Source organism: Cryptomeria japonica, chromosome 10, assembly GCF_030272615.1.
Source record: "Cryptomeria japonica chromosome 10, Sugi_1.0, whole genome shotgun sequence".
NCBI lineage: Eukaryota > Viridiplantae > Streptophyta > Pinopsida > Cupressales > Cupressaceae > Cryptomeria > Cryptomeria japonica.
In genome coordinates, this window is record NC_081414.1 from 644,710,550 (window position 1) to 644,734,491 (window position 23,942).

General features: G+C 35.9%; 1 protein-coding gene across 1 annotated transcript; it reads left to right on the forward strand.

The window, feature by feature from the left end:
- The first annotated feature begins 13,036 nt into the window (after positions 1–13,036).
- On the forward strand, positions 13,037–18,469 carry LOC131073389 (uncharacterized). The gene is made up of 2 exons (XM_058009814.1): positions 13,037–13,596; positions 16,377–18,469. Exons 1-2 carry the CDS (start codon positions 13,362–13,364, stop codon positions 17,873–17,875), a joined length of 1,734 nt encoding a protein of 577 aa, XP_057865797.1. The 5' UTR covers positions 13,037–13,361; the 3' UTR covers positions 17,876–18,469.
- The last annotated feature ends 5,473 nt before the right edge of the window (positions 18,470–23,942 follow it).

A 23,942-nucleotide genomic window follows, 5' to 3' on the forward strand; every position in this document is an offset into this window, starting at 1 on the left:
CTATTCCGATATTCCAGATGTCCTGCCAGCAATTACCTAAAGGTGCACGTTTAGAAATGATTAAAAAGATGAGGAAGCTCTTTTGGAATATGAACTCTGAAAAAAAGAAATATGCTTTAATATCTTGGGATAAAATTAGCCAGCCTATCAGTATAGGGGGTGTTGGCATCAAAGACTTGGGAGTTCAAAACTTGGCTCTGGGGGCGAAATTAGTCTGGAAAATGTACACGGACCCGGATCTTAAATGGGTAAGGATCCTCAAAGCTAAATATCTCACTAATTCCAACCCTGATAGTATTCTGAGGACGGAGTTACTTCCGAAGGGATCCAAAGTCTGGAATTTTATGTTAGAATGTAGAAAGGTGATCAGAGACTATTTGTCTTGGGATATTGCGGATGGTTCTGAGGCATTGTTCTGGGAAGACTCGTGGGGGGGTTATTCTGCCCTTGACAAATCTGGTATAAGCGTAGAAGGTATTGAACATTGTAAATCAAATAGGGGCAGGTATGTCAAGGATTATATCAAGCTGGTTTCCAATGACCCCGCATTGGGTTGGGAGTGGAAACCCCTTGATGAGATGAACTTGACAAATGCAGACAAGGAAATCCTCTGGAATAATTTGAGGAATAGGCATTTCTCATTACATAACGGGAAAGACAAGATAATTTGGGCTGGTAGTTCTTCGGGCATTTATAAAGCCAAAGATGGTTACTCACTTTTAAAACTCAGAAGAGCTGTAACCAATCCTAATATTCCGATTAGCCTTTGCTGGAATAACGTGGGTCTTCCCAAAGCTGGCATTTTCTCATGGGCAGCTTCCCAGAAGAGGATTCTTACTGCAGATTGGTTCTTGAAATTAGGATTCATGGGACCATCGAGATGCCCTCTATGCGAATCCGAGGAAGAAAACGTGGACCATCTGCTTCTTAGTTGTAGTTTCAGCCAGAGGTGTTGGGATTGGCTTTGCTCAAGCCTCGGTTGGCTGACTCCGAGACCGAGGGATATTTCAGAATGGCTGATTAGCTGGCAACCTCCCTTTACAAAGGATGTTTACCACTTAGTATGGCAAATAGCACCGACAATCCTCATATGGGAAATATGGAAGGAGAGAAACAGGCGGATCTTTAAAGATTCAAAATTGAGGGTAGTATCCCTTCTTAATAAGATCGAGGCTTCAATTGTGGAAAAAATCAATAACAAACTAAGACATACCCAGGGAAAGACTAATAATTTAACCAGATGGGATGAGGTTCTTCGATCTAAATGGATGGGTTTGATTATTCCCCCGTTCATGGGAAGTGGAGGTGAACAGTCTGTGATAGAAAGGAAGCTAACAAAGTGGACTCCCCCCCGAATGGGTTGGGCTAAGCTTAATTTCGATGGTTCCTCTCGTGGAAATCCTGGTATAGCAGGTATAGGGTGTGCAATTCACCAGGACAACGGTGTACTAATGGCTAGCATTAATAAGCCTATTGGCTGGGCCTCGAATAACTTGGCTGAGTTCTCAGCGTTACGGGAGGGATTGATTTTAGCCAAATCACTTGGGATAAAATATCTGGAAATTGAGGGGGATTCATCGTTAACTATAAATGCAGTCAGGACTAGGGTAGTGTCAAACTGGAAATTGCAAGCGGAACTAAAAAGTATTTTGGACTTGATCAAATATTTTGAGGAAACTTCGGTCAATCATATTTATAGGGAAGGAAACACTATTGCAGACAAGTTAGCCAATTTAGGGGCAGATGGGAATTCGTATGTCTTTAGAATGGTTTGCCCCATGGATATTTTAGGTGATGTACGTAATTCCCCTTCATATCACTCCTCTCCAAATCCTCTCCTGGTCCCTCATTTATAAACTCTAGAAGGGTGGCCATAGTATCCTTACTACAGCATTTTGGTATACTTAGTTTCAGATATATATATATATACACATATATATATACATATATATATATATATATGCTCTCACTTGGATATATATATATATATGTGTACATATTCATAGACAGTCCCATTATAAATATATGCACATATATATATGTCCATATATATAGATATGTGTATATATATACAATAGTATATATATACATATATATATTTCCTCATATATATATGTATATGTGTGTGTATGTGTGGGTGTAATTAGAAAACTTCTTAATCACACACACGCACATATACATATATATATATATTCAGAATCTATATATATTAGAGTATGTATATATATAAATATATATATATATTTATATATATCTATATCTGAACCTGAATATATGATTGATTTCTATTTTCCGAGTCCTTAACTACCATTAGGTAGGAGGTGCCAGGGGTGTTTCAGTCGTGGTAAGAGGTGACTGGTAAATGTCTGATTTCCCTTTTCTGACAGCAGCAGGCTAGTCCTCCAATGCATGAATGCAATGCATGTAATCGGTGATAAGTCTGCCCTGGACAGCGAAGGGATAGAATTCAATGCAATTTAAATCTCTTCTTGTAAGGATTAGCTGGGACTGCCAGGCGTTATGTCCTGGAGCCATGGTGACTGGTTTTTTAACACTTGGTTCTCTAGTTCCTACATTTCGGTTAGAGCTGGTATCAACTCTAACTATGGTCATCAGCCTTGTTTTTAAAATGGGACAGTTTATGCTGGTTTCTGTATCGATGTTTGCATGTTAGTAGAGGTTGTATCAGAATTGCTTAGCATCCCACATAGTTTGTTTTTGAGGTACCCTGGATCCTTTGTGTGGTTTTCTTTCGGGTTTCTTCCAATTGTTTGAGGTATGGGTGACTGATTTATGGGGTGGTTTTGAGGAGGGCAGTAAAGGTAATCCAAGATTTTGATATGGATTCAGATTTTAGCTGGTTCTATTTACAATAAAGCTTTGGACCATTTTTCGGTTCTTCTGTGGTTTCACTTCTTTTCCCAGGCCTATTTTTTTCTATGTGCATCTATATACTCTCAGGATCATGGCAGTTTCAATGATAGATTATTGTGCATATTGGCTTTTAAAGACATAGACATATGCATAAGAAAATATTGATTTTTTATGTTCAGGTTTTGGTGAACTGATTTTTGAAGAATTTAATGTATTTAAGTATCTGATAGAAATTGATTCTTTCCAGATGTAGGCAGAATTGTAGCCTGGATAATCTCTTAATTTGAAACCCAACGGGTTAGGAGGGTTCCAAGCTAAGGGATATCCAGGCTACAATCCTCTAACATTATTTGAAAGATGTTATTATTCTCTGAATGATCGATACAATTTATTAAGTTTACTATGCTACTAACAATGTGGCAAAGTATGTTGCTAAGATTTTGCAGATTCGGAAAACAGGACAAAGTTTATGCTCAAAGAATATGTGGATTTGCCACATATGAGAAGTTGGATCCAGCCGGATTGTGCTGAATGATATTATGTACGGACAGAATCTTAAAGGTCTTATTATGTCTGCCTACATCCTCAGATGAGGAATTGTAAAAATGTACAGTTATGTATAATTTCTGATTCCAGAAGGGATCTGGGCTAGACCGGAGGTTTTCTTATCTCCATTCTTTCCTACCGGTGCCCACACTGAATGGAGATGTAATATTTTAAAAAAAAATAATAATAATAAAATGTTGGCTACGGCCTTTTATCGATCAAAAAAAAATAAGATGAAGAGATTGATGAGATACTATATAATAGAGTTGGGAAGAGTGCTAGGAATAAGAAGTATGGAGAATGTTTAGTAAAATGGAAGGTGAGGGTAATTGAAAACTCAACATGGTTAATCTGTATCGAAGATAAATTGTTTTGATTTTCCATTGGCCACTCCAAAGATAGGGGCCAATTTTTAGTTACTAGAGATGTTTTTAATGTAGAAACATCTAGAGTGTAAAAGTAACCTTGCACCACAAAAAAGTTAAAATTCATGATCCTTTTGTAGGTTTCTAAATAAATTTGCAACCATCATATTGTTACCACACAAGTCAAGTTATATTACAAACATAGATTCATGTTTTAATAATTATTTCAACATGTTCAAGGTTTAGACAATAATCATATTGCATGCAATATCACATATTGATACTAAAGCCTCCAAATTTATATAAGGGATTAAATACATCATATTGTAGCATGAGCTACATCAATTATACTTATTTTATGATTTGTGGTTCATCTTATATTACTTTTCAAATTTCTTAAGAATGATTCTAGAAACTTAGTGAACAATAATAATGAAAGTTTAAATCTAATTAACTTGATTAGAGGTGTATGTGATTAAATATTAATTCAAAAATAGAATATGGATACATATTTATAATGGAAATATGAAATCAACAAACACAAATGACACTAGATATGTTGAGAAAAGAGAAGAATAAGTTATTGGAAAAATATAACAATCTCTAGCCCAATAATAGACAGGTAGAGTTACAAAGGTTATATCATCACAATATGGAAAATTGTGATTGTATGCAAATCTAAAACTAAGTTGACTTAATCTTGAAAATACAGAGAGATATTCATCTTCTTTGCCATGCCTAAACTCAACACTAAACATGCTTTATAAAACTAACTTAGATAAACACAAAACATCAAAGAAATGAATATTATTTCACGCTATAACAAGAATGACACAAAAATTGCAACACAAGAAGATCGTCTCATAATACAAGATTTATGTGGAAATACCCTTGCGAAAGAAAAAAAAAACTCCACCAAGAAGAGAGGCTGGAAACATGCATTATCTTAAAATGTATAAGATTATAATAAATTCACTCCCATCACTCCTTTTTTGTCTTCAATCGAACAACACTTCATTACCTACAAACAATGACACGATTCTACCATCCAAAGGTGCCACTTTATGGAAAAGTTGGAGTGAGAATACTACTACAGTATCTTAAAACAAGAGGCAAAACTACATCCAAAATTCATACGCCCCATTTAGTGGTCCACTAAAAATCATAGTAAAAAATAATAAATAATCACATGGCCTTCACATGAGTGCCCAACCCATAGGCAATTAGAAATGGTTAGTTTCAAGTGCTTTGTTTCTTTGGATGGCTTTGACGATTGGCATGCAATATCTGACACTCCATTGCAGACACCATACAAATAACATAAAAATAAATGCACCAAAATGTAAATTCATGTGGCCCCACCACAAAGTGGATTCCTAGAAAGAATATTCTAACATTATTCATCATCCCCATTACTACTAACTGTGTACATCCCATATTAGTGTAATTACAACATGTCATAAATAATTACAAATAAATATTTTCTCCACCATATCCTTGGCTATCTAAGTACACCTTCTAAGGAACATGGAGATACATGAAAATGACTTAGGATTGCAATATTAATGTTACCTTATCCTAACATTCTCCCACTTGACATTATACATTGTAACTACAACCATAAGGGAGCATAAATAATAGTTAAGTATAGTAATCAAGGCTCATTGATTGCCTATACCAACAAGGGGAATACATCCCTTAGCTGCACATGAATGAGGGGGCCAAGATTTCCCCCTCTTTGCCATGGCATGACTAGATTAGGTCAAGCTACCCTAGTTTGTGACCTAGTTTGTATGCACCATTAATATATTCTAAATAATATTAACATTAATTAAAAGATAAACTCAATATTAAAAAATTTAAATTGTCATAAAATCGAATGTATATATAGTTAGATTCTTAAATAAATTAAATTTAAAAAATTAAAGTTATATTTCACATAAAATATTATAAATAAAAAATAATCTATATGAAAATTTTGTTAAAGCTAAAATTTTAACTTTACATAAAAGTTAGAAGTAAAACCCAACTTAAAAAGTTTAAAATAAAATGAAACCTATGAAAAAGGTAAAATTATTTTAATTTTGATTATGTAATTTTTTTCTTCATCTTTTGATATACTAAAGTATTATTAATGTTTTTTTTTAAATAATCAATATTTTGAAAAAAAATAGACTAATTAATAATAAATCTTTTTAATATTATTTTTAATGTTATTCAAATTAATAAAAAAAATTGTAGATACGAGATTTCTAAATATTGTTAAAGATATTTTAATCAAAGATAGAATTTTAAAATCAATTATTTGTCTAAATTTAAAGAAAAATCTTCATGATGCAACTGATGATAAATTTTAGTTTAATATTATAATAATATTAGAAATATATTCATCAAAAAACAAAACTAATTCAAACTTAAAATGGAGGAGCAGCGGGAGTGCGAGTTTAAGCAGTCGAAGCGTGAAGACAAGCAGGCATGGTGTGAAGATTTGAAGAAGGATGGAGTCATGATGTCGCATCAGCGAGGAGTATGCAATGGAATCCCCCATGTCAAAGAATTGGTGCGCCATGGTGCGACCAGCCGAAAGATACTCGATGTTGACTAGATCAACGATGTCGAGCAAGCAGAAAAGGATGCACCAACATATTAGTCCCAACAACCTCGGCACAACTACACAGAATCCCTAAGATCACCTCGGCAGAACATTCCAATCTGTAAAATCGACCTTTCGGAGGTTGTCGTAGATGATAGGCATATCTTTAAATAGTACGCCATCATAGCCAGAGTTATTGGGCCCAAATTGCCAAGGAAAGACATTAGGGCTTGGGTCGACACTAACTGGGGAAATCATGCCGTGGTTAAATTCCTCCCAAAGGGATTTTTGTTGTTGTATTTGTGGAACCAGAGGAAAGAAACCACATTCTACAAATGCAAAATTGGTACTTTGAAGAACATCCGATGTATTTACAACTATGGGCACCAAATTTTGACCCCACCACACTCGCGGTTTATGAGAAACCAGTATGGATTAGGTTATTCAATCTACCCACAAAGTACTGGAGCGACCTAAGCTTGGAAATTATTGGTCGATCAATAGGCACTTTGTTGGAAATAGATGAAGGAATTATTGGAGCAGACCTACACTTATGCAAGAATTAAAATCGCGACGGTTAGAAAAATCCTGGACTATATCACCCTTGGCACCAAAGAAGGAAATTGGTTGCAACATGTAGAAGTCGAGAAAGAGCTAATCTCTTGTCACAGATGTGGAGGCCGAACTCACACTACGGACAGATGCATCATATATGTCAGGAAAGCACATAAGAAGGGCCGAAGAATGGCAAATCAGAATTGGAAAGGAGATGACATTACCAAATCTGGGGTGTCGCCAACATTGGACTGCCCTAGAGTGGAAGATATGACACATCATGATGGCAATACAACCAAATTACCAAAACCAGTGGTGGAGTCGACCCCTAATGACAAACCTATTGGGGAACAGAATGAAGCACGAATCCAACCGCATGAGAAATAGAATGATGCCCAATCGGAAGATGGAAATTCTGTCTCAGAATCAGAATCATCTCTCCCATACAACACAGCTGAGGACTTAGATGACCTAGGCAATCTGGATACTCGGTGCATTAGCCAATCGGCAAATGCACTGTTAGGCAAATGCAAAGGCATAAAGGGTAGAAAAAGCCACAAAACAATAAGAGAACAAAAAGCAGGGGAGAAGGGTCTTGTTAGTGCATTGAATTACCTAAAAGTATCCAAGGGAGGTAAGGCCTCCCTTGGAGAATAATGAAGATAACTTCATGGAATGTTAGGGGTCTCTCTGCCCCTGACAAAAGACGCTTGGTCAAAAGAGCCTTGACCAAGATGAACTCGGATGTGGTTATACTACAAGAAACAAAGTTAAAAGATGAAAAGGTGGATGATTTTAAAAAATATTACAGCAAATGAGGTGGTCATTTCCAAGATGCCATAGGATCTGCGGGTGGCCTTGGGATCCTTTGGAAGCCAGACAGTATGGAAGTAAGATGTATTACGTCATATGATTTTTGGATGGCCTATACCATCAAGTGCAAAAGGACCAATTTTAGCTTCCCACTCTTCAATGTCTATGGTCCCATAAAGACTGAGGACAAGCTAAGAGTCTGGAATGAAATTACCTTACAGGCTAATCTTGGAGACTTAGGGAAGTTTGTTATAGCTGGAGACTTTAATGCCATATTAGATTTCAATGATAAACCAGGAGGACTGAAAAATCCTTCTAAAGTCATGGAGGACTTTAAGGAGTTTGTGCACAACTATAGACTCATAGATGTTATTCCCAAAAATGGGAAATGCACTTGGAACAATCGGAGATTGAACTTCTCCAATATATCAGAACAACTTGACAAGTTTTTTGTGGGTGAATGGTGGATGTTAAGTAACCATATCCTTGAAACAAAAATCAAACCTCATTGTGGATCGGATCATTTCCTAGTTACGCTTGCAATCTCACATGAATAGGTTGGCCGCAAAAGTTACTTCAAATTTCTCAATATGTGGTGGTTGGATTCCTCCCTCCTTGATCTTCTCAGAATTTGGTGGATGGAGAGCAACATCTATTATGGTTCACCAAGTTTCAAATTTGTCAAACAAATACAATACTTGAAAATCAAACTGAAAGAGTGGAACAAACATACATTTAAAAATGTGTTTGCTGAAAAGGAAAGAATTGAAACAACAATGGAGGAATTAAACAATCTAATTATAGCTAATGGTATGACAAATTCAGAGTATGAAGCTGAAAAACTTCTCAAAAATCAGTATGCAGAGATTTTACTTCGTGAAGAATTATATTGGAAGGACAAGTCGAGAGAAAATTGGATTGCAGAAGGAGATTCTAACACAAAAAAAATTCATGCTTCAATGCAAACCAGAAGAGGAGCTAATAGGATTTGCTCGGTCCTAGATAATAATGGCAATTGAGTAAGCACTGATAAGGAAATCGAGTTGGTTGCGGAAGAGCACTTTAGGAATCTGCTCGGTGGCACACAGGGAGCCCATGCGTCTATCTTTCCACTTGTTTTAGAAGTAATTGACACTATAATATCTGATGAAGATCGGCAAATGTTGTTGGCCCCCTATTCTTTGGATGAGATTCAAATGGCAGCCTTCGCTCTGCATCCACACAAGGCCCCTAGACCAGATAGAATCAATGCTGAATTCATCCAGAAGTGTTGGGAATTCATAGGGCATGACATTTGGCTGATTATAGAAGAATTTCAGAAGAAAAAAAAGTTCGTCAAGGAAATCAATCACACTTTGATTGCTCTAATCCCAAAGAAGGCAGATTGCACGACAATGAAGGATTACAGACCTATCTCATTGTGCAACACTATCTACAAAATTATTGCTAAAGCAATGGCAAAAAGACTGAAGAAACTACTTCCTAAGCTAATATGAGAACATCAGAACGGCTTCACTCCTGGCAGAGAAATCGTAGACATCATCATCCTTGTATTAGAAGTAATTCACACAATGCACAAAGAAAAAATGAGTGATATGGCTGTCAAATTAGATGTAGAAAAGGCTTATGATTGTGTAATATGGAATTTTCTTGTTTGTGTGCTGGATCGTTTAGGATTTCCCTCTGCTTGGATTGAATGTATCAAACAATGCATATCTACAGTCAAATTCTCAATAGTGGTAAATGGAAATGTTTGTGGATTCTTCCCGGCTATGAATGGATTACGACAGGGTGACCCTTTGTCTCCATCTCTATTTGTATTAATGGCTGAAGTACTCAGGAAGCTTATACCAAAGAGGCATGCGAGGGGCATTTGGAAGGGAATTCGAGTGCATGAACAGCTGGATGCTATTACCCACTCACAATTCGCAGATGATACTATGGTCTTCAGAGAAGCTACCTTGACTGAAGCTAAAACTATTATGGAAACTCTTGATCTCTATTCGGAAAGTTCAGGGCAGATTATGAACAAAGAGAAATCTCAACTCTTCATGTTCAACACAAACAAGCAGACCCAATCAAGAATATCTAGGTTAATGGGAATTAAAGTTGCGGAGCTTCCATTAAAGTATCTTGGCGTAAGAATTAATAAGGGCTGCCGCCAATCCCAGATTTGGGAAGAGGCGTTGCAATCTTGCGAAGTGAAATCACTGGCATGGAAAAATCGATGGTTGTCTCAAGCTAGCTGTTTAATTATGGTCAAATCTGTTTTATCTGCGATCCCTATTTACAACATGTCTTGCTTCAAACTACCTACGGCTGCTGGGAAAAAGATGGATAATCTATTGAGGAAATTTGTATGGGATGGTGCAAAAGATACCAATTGAATTCCACTTACCAGCTGGGATACAATGTGTCTCCAAAAGGAATAGGGCGGTGCTGGGCTACAAAAAATGGAATTACAAAACATTGCGCTTGGTGCCAAGCTAACCTAGAAGATGTATCGAGAACCCCAAAATTTATGGTGCTCAATATTCAAGAGGAAATATTTGGATTATAACGAGCCTAGCAAAATTCTGACTATTGCAAACTCGATCAAGGGCTCAGCCACCTAGAATTTCTTGTGGGACTATAGACATATAATAACAGATCATATCTCATGGCAAATAGGAAATGGGCAATCAACAAAATTCTGGTATGATTCATGGAACGAGGAGATGACAATTTGTGACTTAATTAAAGATCCGGCATGGATACAAATGGTTGAATCCCAATTGGGATCGTTTGTAAATAACTATTTTGAGCAAGATTTGCCTAACACGTCACACAAAAGATGGAAGCGGGTGAACTTGGGGAGCCCGGTATTATGCAACCTTCTTCAAGATATTTTAAGTGCCAGACATATACCTATATTGGACTCAAATGATTGCATCTTCTGGTGTGGGTCTAAAACTGGAGAATATAAAGTCAACTTGGGATACCATGTTCAGTGAGGAGCAAGGCTCTGTTAAGCTATGGCCACATAATCTATGTTGGAACAAAAGACTCCTCCCAAAGGCAGGTGCATTTCTTTGGACTGCTCTTCATAATCGCATCCTAACTGGAGATAGACTGAAACACATTGGAATTTTTGGCCCTGATTGGTGCATTATGTGTAAAAGTGCTGAAGAAACCGCAAACCACTTGTTCAATTATCTGATTGCTGAAACCTACTGGAATTGGTACTTCGGGCAAATAAATCTTACTACTGTTCGTAATGAATCTTTATTGGAGTTCCTATCTACATGGCCTACTTGCTTCAACTCAAAATGGAGTGACCTATGGCTTATCGATCCTTCTATGATTACGTGGCATATATGGAAGGAGAGGAATAGGAGAATCTTTACTGACTCTCAAATCCCTATGTAGAAGCTCATTGGGAACATTAAACTTGCCATTGAGGAAGTTATTAACGGAAAACACAAAGCACAAGGCAAATATTATAACATATGGGATCAAAACATGGAGAGGAAGTGGCACCTGAAGGATTACAAAATGGGATCTAAAGGCAAAAGCAAGAAGATCGACAGAAAGCATGTTAGATGGAAAGTCCCCGCCCCTGACTGGCTCAAATTAAACTTTGATGGGGCAAGCCGGGGCAACCTGGGCTCTTCTGGCTATGGTGTAGTAGTGCACAACAACAAAGGGGAGTTGATTGTCGGGACTTTTGGAAAAATCGGACAGGCAACCAACAATGAAGCCGAAATCCTTGCCCTCATTGCGGGTGTTAACATATGTATAACCAACAAGCTATCAAATATAACAATCGAGGGTGACTCCCTTCTGGTTATAAACGGGATTATGAAATCAAGATTTGAAAATCGAAGACTCTGCCAATGGATCCCATGCATATCACAACTCCTCTGTCAAATCGGGGCATATGAGGTTAAGCATATATATCAAGAGGGGAATCGGTTAGCTGACTCACTTGTTAACTTAGGCATTGACTCCCCCCTTGAGTTGATGGTCTTTGATAATACAAATGCACCTTTATCAGTTAGAGGACTGATAGAATCAGATATCAGACACTAATACGGATGACTTAGGCCGAGGAAATTATCCTTTGGATGGTGAGATGGCAACAAAGGATGAGTTCACATAGACATGGTACCCCTCCTCAGCCTATTCTCCTAACTTTACTATGGTTATGGCAACGGGTTGGCGGTCTAAGTACATGACGGTTCCTATTCAATGATTCTCACAGCTTAATCGATTTTGGAGAAAGGTGGTGGAAACATCTAGAACCTGTGCTTCTTTCCCTATAAATCCACGCGATTCCTATGGATGTTTACTGTGATAAATGAGTGGAGGAACAAATCCAGAAGCTATCGGGCTATCTCTGGCTGTTGTATGGCTTAATTTTTTCAGGCCATACACGATAACTATTTGATAGATTGTTTGGTTATGGATTATGCCTCAAGGACGTATGTGTCTTTGTTTTGGTTTCCACAGGCATATACGACTATGTAATGTGTTTTGAATATCAATATAGGGCGCTATCCCCATCTTGATACCACTTACCCTTCAAAATATATATATATATATATATATATATATATATATATATATATATATATATATATATATATATATATATATATATATTTCACCATTTGATAATATAGAATCAATAATAAGTTGCATGAATAAGGGAGTTGGCTGCTTGTTGTGTGTGTTACTCCCTGTTAGTGTCAAGCTCGACTTCTAGGCTCGAACTTTTTTTTGATACGCGAGAGGTATCTCCTTACCAAATTGAAGTTGAGGAAGGGACAAGCGAAGGCGAGACTAGTCCCAACTCCACTGAACATATAAACATACCCCTTAGAACTTTGCTAATGGTAGTGAGCATACCCCTTAGAACTTTGCTAATGGTAGTGAGCATACCCCTTAGAACTTTGCTAATGGTAGTGAGCATACCCCTGAAACAATTAAAAAAATACACTCTATAATAATTAAATAAAAAGACAATACCAAATAAAAAAACTAATCCGTATAAATATATTATTTTGAAAGGGCAAATTGGAAGAAGAATAATAAGACGGGGATCTCAAAGGATGGGAAAATTAAATATGTATACTAATAATTAGAGTAGTGGTAGGATGTTTCGAGGAATATGTTGCCGCATTATTGTACCACAAACAAGAACGATTACCTGCTTTTTTATAAACACCATATTTAATTTTAATTTTTAATTTTTTTAATAAAATGATATATTATACAAACATCACTCAAAAGTTGAGAAGAATAAAGTCGCACCCAAAAATTTAAATCAGAGAGAAAAGCATAGAACAGCTTTTTGAAAATCATTCCTCGCTGCTTTCAACTTTCAGAAAGCAAAAACTTGCATACGAAGCCAACTACAGAAATGTAGAAGTAGAAAAAAATGATGAAGGACTAAACTGTTAATATATCAAATTTGTTGTCCATAGCAATGAACTTACAGAGCTGCTTGTAAGGTCGCCATTGGTGTGGAACAAATCATCACTGTATATGCTTTAATATTAGGAAGAAGGGGCCAAATTCTGTAACCCAGTTCCCCATTAAAAGGACCCGGTTTAAGTATATTGCAGAGGGTTATGGAGAAAGTTTCTGTATGGTGGGACATGGATAGTTGCCCATTGCCATCCCAGATGGATCCCTTTGTAGTAAGTTCAATGGCGAAAAAATCGTTTGAAAATTTTAACATAGGTGATGGGAGTGAGATTGGCCATCAATTTAATGCTTACAAATACCCATCTGAAAAGGAGGGTGATATTGAGCTTGGTCAGACAATGGTTAACTCTGGAATCAACCTGCAACTGATTCATCCTGGTCAGTAGTATTGTATTTGTACTTGTTCATCATGCTCAATCTCTGTTAATGTGGTTTAATTGAGAGTATTTGTGTTGTTCAATTCATGTTTTGTTTATTGTCAGTATTGAAGAAAATGAGGCCTAGGTTTTTATTGTTGGAAACTAGTTAATCTGAATTTGGACCTAGGTTTTTATTGTTGGAATTTAGTTAATTTGAATCTGGGCTTGAAGCAGGTTATTTTGGATTTAGTTTTTTCTCATGTTTCATGTCTGTTTTAGAAAGTGGTCAATGTTGGGATATTGCAATACAGATTGGTCAATTATTTGATAAAATTAAATTGGGTGGGTTTGTAAGGGGTTGATGGATGGTAATGAAACCTCTTTTGGTTGGGGTTGAGGGGAAGCAGAGTGAGGGCATGGGGAAAGGAAAGGAAAGGAAAGGGTCTTTTATAGTCCATGATGCCAGTCATCTATGTATGGGTTTACAGGTGGGTTAGAGTTCTATGGGACTACCTTGTACTCCTTGTGGGAGGTACCTAACTGCACTACAAACGAGGCATACATACCTTATCCCCTTGTGGGATTTGATCTTGTGACCTCTCTTTCAAGAGAACAAGTTCTCCACCACTAGGCCAACTTAGGCTGGAGTGGGGGTGTTTCTTCTTGTATTTCAGAATGCGTGCCATTCAATTTTCTTAGAAGCTGACATTGGTTAGGCACCATTGTCTTTTTTAATGGAGAATTTAATATTATTCAAGAGTTTCTTTTGTTATTTGATTTGGGAGTATGAGTATGCTGATATTTCTTTAGCTGATAGGCAAGGATCGAGGGATATACATTCCTCAAAACCATCTGAAATGCAATCTCAGCATCCTCCCTTATATCATATTTCTGAGAGTTAAACTTTGATATGAGTTTATTTTGTTATTTGATTTGGGAGCAGAAGTCTATGCTGATATTTCTTTAGTTGAAAGCCAAAGACTGAAGGATATACATTGCTTAAAAATCATCTGAATCTCAACCTCCGCCCTTATATTGTCTCGCTGAGAGTTTAAACCTAAGTCACCAGGTTCGGCCGAATTTCATCCTTGAAGTTCGAAATTCGTCGAACTTCAAAAAAAAAAAAAATTCGTTGAAATTTGCCGAACTCACAATTTTTTATTTTTTTTATTTTTTTGACCTTCTTCTTCTGTTAATATTTTTTAAACACATCTTCTTTTCTTTGATTAAAACCCATTAACCCGTTCTTTCTTCAGGATATTTATGTCTGTTAGAACCCTCAATTAGGATGAGAAAAAAATGCTGAAGATGATAATTGATTACCCAATCAGTGAGGTATTCCAGTATTTGGTGATTCTGTTATTCTCATAAGATGAGATAAAGATGTTACTTACTATAAACCTTATTAGCAATTCATATGGAACCATCCCCCATATGAAAGATTGGTTGTTTTATAGAATATATCTGGCATATTTATACATATGGCGAACTTAATTCGAATTTTATACATTTCGAATTTTTCCCTCATCGAACTTCATTCGAATTTCAAAGTTGTCGAACTTCGAATTCGAATTCAAACCTGGTGACTTAGGTTTAAATCTTGATAAATGAACAAAATAAAACAGACTCAATTTTTCTGAGGTTGTGGGTGGCTTAGGTGAAGCTATGGGCAGTCCAAATTGTTGTGTTTGCACTACAATCTTAAGGTTCTAGTTGTGAGCCAGACTAAAATAGATCTCATGGACAGAAACCTTTAGAGTCTAGACATGATTTGCCAAAATGCATTTTCACTTTGAGTTGGGATTTTCAATTTACATTGAGCAAGGTTTTACAAAATTAGATATTTTGGAGCACACAAAGATTTCTTGTTAATTGTTTGATTCATTGTCGATGGTCACCATAAAAATTATACAAATTAAGTTTTTCTCGTCTGATTTCGGATTGGGATTAAACAGGGCATTTCAGAATCAGTGGGTGTCATGCAAGTTTAGTTTCTGCTTGGTGATTTAAAAATGAATCAATGTTGGAACCATGGATTGCAGATTGATTTTGGAGTTTGGCTTAATATTCTGTGACACTATTTCTTTGACCAATAATGTATTCTTTGACCTAGGAAAATGATTGAACTAGTTTGTTTTCCGTCTCTTCTGCTCAGCCTATATTTTTTTATAATTGACACTCTGAATTTGGGGTTAAGAAGGGCATCTTAGAATTAGAAGTTTAGCAAGGTGTTTTCAAATTGGTTTATGTTCAAGTCTCGCATGGAAGAGAGATTGTGAAGTTTTTGTTTCTTATTTCTACAAGGCTCTGAGTGGTTTTGGAAATGGTTTTTAATTACTGAAATAACTGAAGTTTTCTCTCGTTAGTTGTTTTGGAATTGGTATTTTTAATTGAAATACCTAAGGTTTTCTCTGGTTATTTGCTATAATTCAGAATTTTAATTCAATCCTTGATTTCTTGAAGAAACAATGCGAATTCATTTGAGTTTCTTTAATGATAGTTGGCATTATGCATTTTAGACAGGGAATCTCAGGATTAGGGTTTTTTTACTATGTTCTGACTGTACTTTCTAAGCCGTGTGGATTTCTTTTGATGTTTTTTTTTAAGTTTGAGTATTGGAATTTTCTCAAGAGTTTTGGAAGTATTGGTAGCAGATTAGAGTTGTGAAAAATATATAATTGATATTGAAGCTTTTTTTTTAAATTCCCAACAGATTTTCCTTTGTTTGAGCTTTTGCATATTGGGCTTTTAGTTAATATTTTTATTGACACTTGAGGCTATTGGTGGCAACATTGGCAGGTAATAGCAATGAAATTGAGAAAATGATAATGGTAGACGTGCTCCTTTGGGCTATGGATGTGCCCCAGCCAGGGGATATCATTTTCATTGTAGGGAATGTGGATTTTTCCTACCTGTTTCACAAGCTTCAGGAGAGATCTTTTAATGTGTTCTTGGTGTGTGTTTCTGTTGATCAAATGCCTTATGATATGTTAACTGCAGCAAACGATTGCCTGGAATGGTTAACTTTATTGGAATTGTCAGGGCAGAATGAAGAAAAGTTGCAGTTTTCCAGCATTCTCCATGGATGTCCTGAGCATCATCAGGATTTCTCTAATACTTACTCTAGCTCTGCATCTACCGTTAGTAATAGTACAAAGGAATGGGAAGACAATCAGAACATATCTAATTATATTACAGAGGATTCTTTGACTGACCAATTATCTTTCAACAATGAATGGGAAGACAATCGGAATATGTCTAATTTTAGTTATATTCCAGAGGATTCTTTCAGTGGCCAATCATCTTTCACCAATGAATGGGACTTAAGCCCATTCAGTATTCCTCCATTAAATGAATCTGCCACAGTGACACGGCAGCAGCCACAGAGTCCCGGCTTTCAGGAGCATGGTAATCAAAGCACTGGGAAACCTATGGATCCTGCAGAAACCAAACACAGGAATTGGAAGTCTCCTCCAATAACTGGGCCTAAGAAAGCTTCAGTGCATGAATTCAAGGCATGGTTTAGCCAAGCTCTCAATTGTAAAGAAAGAGAGTCTGGGTATAATATTTTATACATTTGCATGGAATTTGAGAATGCAACTGGCAAGATCCTCGATTTCAACATAATGAATCTGCTACAGCAATGCAAGGATATAGCAGAGGTCAAGGAAGTGAAAAAGGGGCTACATTTGGCATTCCCTGTTAAAACAAATAAACAAAAGCCTTTTAAAACAAGGAAACCAAATCCTAACCCTAAACCTAAGATTGGAAAGCCTGAAAATCCATCTTCTGGAGTGAATTGTAATCCTAATTTGCAAACTAACAGGAAACGCAATTCAAATCCAAAAGCAAAAGCAAAAGCAAAATCAGAAGCAGAACAAAAATCAAAGACAAAAGCTTCGGCAGCAGATTTCCATGACTTCTTATTGCATATGGTGAACACAGGTGAATTCTCACAGGGTTTTCCAATGTCCCAAATTCATAAAAGGTTTGAATCTGTTTCTGGAAAGTGTCTTGATATACAGTACCTAGGATACCAGGAACTGATTGACCTTATCAAAGTATATGGTAGTCCTGTAGCAGTGGACGAGACAAGGCAAGGACAACTGCGACTATATCCCGCAGGTTTTCCCAGGGAAATAATTTCCAATTCCTATTTCAGTACAAAAAATGAAGAATTTCCTGTCAACAAGGTCAAAAATGTTGCTAACCACGAAGCAAAACTAGAGATGAACCGCCCTTATACTGGTGGAGGCTTCCAGTCACCACAGAATAAGGCTTGGAAGGACATCTCATAAAAAATTATCTCACCAGAACTCTGAGTTGGCCATTACTGAAATTGAATGGCCATCCATGAGTTTAAACACATTCTCACAAGCCACGGAAGGATCTAAGTATCTCTAACAATGCCTCTCCAGTTTACAGGGTAAGGGGAATGGCCCTACTAGCAATGTAGCTGTGGAGCCATGCTTAAGCCTTTCAAAACATGAGAGGAAATAGAAATGTTTTCGAATAAGTTGTTATTCTCAAGATCTGAGTATCTCTTAACAATCTATTATGTGCCTAGAGATATGATATTATAATTATAATGTATATAGGTTAGTGGAAATGTCCAGGTACACATCTTTTAGCCTATTATGTGGGGCAATACCTCCTCATTATGTTACTGAAAGAGGTCTATGTAAAGGAGGGAATATTATTGTAAAAGATGTTATAATGTATATAGGTTAGTGGAAATGTCCAGGTACATATCTTTTAGCCTATTATGTTGGGCAATACCTCCTCATTATGTTACTGAAAGAGGTCTATGTAAAGGAGGGAATATTATTGTAAAAGATGTGAAGAGTATTCTATTTCTGAATATATTTATGTAATGGAATCTATTGAAATGACTTGAGATACTCTAAGCTAATTAAATAAAGCAATTGTAAAGAGCAAAGACTAGCCCTTTTTAAGATTGACCTAGGCTAATTAAATACATGCTACAAATAAAGCAAACCTTATATAGGTAAATTAGAGTTGGGTAAATATCAATATAATAAATGTTATTTTGGAAAATTTAATGCGAGTGAAAGGTGTGTTTAGCTCTTAAATCAATGATAGGATTTGTATGTTAAAAATTTGTAAAATTGATCTCCTTGAAGTGCCAACTATCTTGAAATTGATGCAGACTTGTAACTCTTAGTGAGTCAGTTTTGTATCTCAATATAGATCTCCTGCAACATGGATCTAATCATTGGGACATGATCTTGATCTAGTTGATTGTTAACTTTTGGGGTTTGGTTCATTGGGATTTTTTCTCTCTACTAATGTGTAAGGACTAGTAGTATTTAGAAATGTCTTAGAGAAATCACTAAATTGTGAGGGTTTAGATTCTCTTTAGTCAATCAACGTGAAAAGCGTTGGCAAAAAGCAAGTGTATAATAGCCTAGATGCAAATTTTGCTTCAAGTACTAATTCTTTTTGGTGCTTCGAATCTAGATGCTCCTAGGACAACGCTTTGTAATGTGGAGAATGCTTCTAACTTTTGGATGTTTTCAAATGTCTTTGAATATTAAGGTCCATAGTAAAGACTTGCACAAACATGTACCAAGTTCACCCCTAATAGTGAGTAGGAAAGGGTAGGATTTGATAATTCTAAAAAATATTGATTATAGGTTAGATTCACTTGCTCCAATGTGCCAAAGGATAGACTAAGGATGAAAATGTCAAATCTTGGGATTAGGAATGGATATGTGGAAATGTGGGTTAGTAATAAGGCAAATGGATGGGAATAGATGCAAATAAGACAAGGATGTGACTGAACGCATATAAATGTGTGAATGCAAGTAAATGAGGATGGATAGGGATGGGGGATGGAGCCAAACTTAGAGCAAATGTGTGTAACATGTTGCTACTTAATCATATTAAGACATTCCCTTGAAATGTGCCCAAATATAAATGAGAATTGATATGGGTATGCAAATTTCACTATTACATTTTGCCCCCACTCTTAAGTGCACTTGAATCCTAAGACGTTCAAAGTAAATATTTAGACATAAAAGAATACAAGGTCCATGAAAAGTAATGACTTGTTTGATATCTTCATGTGTATTTCATCTTCTCAACATGCCTTTCCTTTAAGCCTTTCTTTTTTTTTTGACTTAGTCTTTTACTTGTCAGAACTTTTAATAGGTTTCCAAACCATTTTCCAGTTTCCACAAGGTTCTCCAAACCCTAGTTTTCACTGACAAATCTACCTTTACCTTTCCAAAATTGCAAAAATTCAAAATATTTCATTTCAACAATGGAGTGTGGTTTCGGAACCGCCATCGGCTCTCCACATGGTTCTCACAACCATGCCAGATTCTGATGAGAAACTCATATTTTCATTCAAAAGTTCCAGCCTTTCACAAAGGAGAGATTTTCAATAACTCCAAGTTGTTTTTGATAAGCAGAGGAGTTCTCGAAACTGCTTTCGGAACCTGACACGATTCTGAAAACCATGGAGATTACCAATCAAATTTATCAAGGCATTTGCTTCAAAGGGATATTTCCATGTGGCATCTCCATGCGAGTTTGTGTTAGTAAAGAATGAGGCCCACCGTTCAAACATGATGATGCACTTTGATAACACATATCATCCTAACACATTGGCGGCTTCTCATTAGTTCGTTGATTGGGTCTTCTTGGGATGAGCTAATGGTCATAGATGTTTTGATCGAAGACCTCATTTTAAAGTTGCCTCACCCATATTTATCCTTTGATATCCCACACATCTCTAGAATCAGTGGCCAGTATTCAAACGTCTTGTTGTGGCTAGGCACGATGAACAAATTAAATGCCCAACGGTCCCAACGAGTATCTTCCTTGGGATTGAGATAGAAGAGAATCATCATTAAGGAGCCATGAATGTTTTGTGCTTTCACAGGGTCCCCTTAGGTACTCACGACCTTAGTTACCAGAAACGAGAAACGAGAAACGCAACCGCAACGGCAACGTGACGAGAAACGGAATATTTAAAGGTTGCATATAAGAAACGTATATATATATATATATAAAAAAAATTATAAAAAATTATTTTACATAAATGAAAAAACATGGAGTTTTATATATTTTTTCATTAAAAAAATTTATTTCACATAAATAAAAAATATGAAGTTAAAGTTTCTAAAATAAAAAACAATAGATATATACGCATGCAAGTTTAAAACATGACATAGAAAACTATAATCTGCATCTACTAGTTAATCCAAAGTTAAGCCATGAAACATGCAATTTCACATGCCAAAAAAAATCAGTATGTCAATGTTAAATCAATACAAAACAATTACTTTACTGTCAAATCTGTTTAAAACATTTACTTTACTATCAAACCTGTTAAAAACAATTACTTTACCATTTAAAACATTTACTTTACTGTTAAAAACAATTACTTTACCCCACTTATAATGGAAAACAATTATTTGACTGACAAATCAAAACAATGGAAAACATATTACAAACAAATTTCGCTGCAGAAACGGCCGTTAGAAACGAGAAACGCGTTTCTCCCGTTGAAACGCGAAACGACGGGAGACGGTCGCGTTTCTGGCAACTAAGCTCACGACCATGCCCATTCAAAGCCTACAGAAGACATCTATTATCAAAGAACGGTCAAATCAACTCCTCTCCTCAAACGCTCTAATTAATGCAGATCTCCACCCTATGTCAGAAGAATATCTCCTTGTCTCTGCAGATCTGATCGTTATTATTTGTTGTAAACCCTAACTGAGCTAGGTTTGAACCTTAATTGTACTATCTCAATAATGATCGATCCATAAAGCAACTTTACAATTTTTACAAGGGTTTCTTCCCTGTTTTCTTTTGCAGGTATCCATGTTCATGGCTGCATCTATTCTGGGTTCAAAACTGACCTTTTGTACAGCGTGTTAGACAGGTTAGTCAATCGCAACCGTTAATTGCAAAATCGACGGTGTAAAATGCGTGACTAACACGCGTGTTAGTCGATCCATACTGTCGTTTTGGAGTCCCATGTTCAGCTACCATAAACTTGACTTTCCTTCTTGTTAATGAATATTATCCTCTCATTCAGATATTTTGTTCAAACCTATCTTGCCTCTATGTTTGAATGCCCATTTTTTATTTTCTATTTATGTATGTTGTGTTAATTGTGAACATTGTCACTACTAGATGTGAATATTTCCTTCCTTCTAGCATCTTATCAAACCCTAACCTTCGTGTGTGTCTCTAGGAATTAATAAAATAGAGAATTATGTAAGTTCTTTGTTCATGTTCATTGATGCATTATGCAATTTTGCGTAAGAAGAAACACACACTAATTTAGGCACATCACCATCCCTTTGCTTTTCATGCATTTCCTTCTCCTCCTTTCCTCCTACAAGTTGGTAGAATAGGTTAGTGTAGGGCTTCTAATTGTTGGGTTGGTTCAACACTATGTACCTAGATCAAAAAGGAAGTTGACCTTCTCTGGAGACTAGTGCCCCTCACACAAGGTCCCACACTTTGGGGTAGTTTCCATTGTGTCATTGGAATGCTAGATCTAATCTAGCAGGGTGCAATTTCATGTGACGAGACTATCCAAAGGAAACCATTGGAATCCAAAAGGCTTAAGTTATGAAGCTATTAATCAATTTTTTCCCTACTAGACTTGCCTATCTATTGGTGTTTCCAATTGATTCTTCAATATTCTCTAAATCTTAACCACTTCTTATGCTAAAAGCTATTGGGAGATTTACCAATAAACAATAAACTTTATCTTAGTGATCAATTTCCTCTCCACTTTAGGCTCTACAAAGCACAGGCAAGTCTGTCTTAATGGTATCAATATAATATCTCTATTATGACAAGTACATGATACCTAGTAGATGAATTCCCATATATTATGACAAGGATCTTTAAGTATTACATAAAACATTCACTATCCTTGCAAATATTAAGAACTAAGCATATGAATACAAAATAATTAGAAATAATTTATATTTAGCTTATAATTTATCATTTTGAAATTGGTTTTGGGATTTCAAAAAAAATATTTCACTCAAATTGATACCTATTTAGAGCTATATTTTTTTAGAATCATACAAACATGTCCTTATAACAACCTAACACACTCCAATGGTTAATTAAACAATATTGTCTTAGAATACTAAAATCGACTACTTAATAATCCCTATATAACAACAACATTCTTATCATTTCCATGAAAGAAATTACTCCATTGATTAAACATAAGCTATCAATAGAAACACTTACTATAATAATTTTGCAAAGATGAGCTCAATAATGCTTAGTTAGTTTATTTAAAAAAAAATGTGTTACAAATTGGAGACAACCATATTGAAGCATGTATTCATATAAGCTTCAATTTAAATACACATTGTTGTGATAGAGATTCATCTATAGATCTTACACACCATATTTTATGACAATACTACAAACTAAAATACCCACCCAAAATATAAGTCCCATAATCCTTTATAATGGGCCTCATATCCCCTTAAATAGATCAAGTGAGCATTCAAGATCATGAGCCAATTCACATGTGTCACATGTTACATTTGATAACCACATTTATGTTGAAATAGAATGGGTACAACCTGTTAGAAGAAAATATTCCATTTGTATTTTGAAACAAGAAGTTGTTGGAGTAATTGGGAAGATAAAAGAACTTGAATTTATTGATGGGGACAAAATTGATGACCAAGGTGACAAAAAGATTCATCATTGGTATTTCTCTAGCCATTAACTATATATGTTTCCTTTGAGGGTCACTCAAATTCAAGTACCTTTAGAACTTTATTGATATGAGCATTACATTGTGCATCTAAAGATACCTTGGCCTCCTTATTGGAACTTTCCAAACATGATTCCATCTTTATTAATTCATCCATGCTATTATTTAGTAAAGTTGAATTTGGTTCTCCCCTTACACATATGAAAGAACATATGGAAGGATTAATAGTATTGAATCCACTCTTCCACTAATAAAAATATTTGACAATTCCATTGTTCAAAATATTAGGCATCAATGCCTCCTCTAGCACCTTAAATGATTTCAACTTACCTTTTAATTACAAATCCAATTTACTTTGATGAGTTGAAATATCCCCTAACAATCCCATCAAATTAGTTCTTACTAATTTTAGGGGAACTAGGGTCATGTTTTGCTTGCATATAAATTTCATACATTGTGGATACTCTAACAATCCAAGAACTCAAAACTTCTTTCAAACTTTCTTCATGTTTCATGTAAGTGACATAAGAATTTCTCAAGTTGTTATAACCTACCCATACATCATTCAACCTATGATCAATACAAGATAGCCTACATCCTAACAAATCATCCACAAGATAGATTTCTCT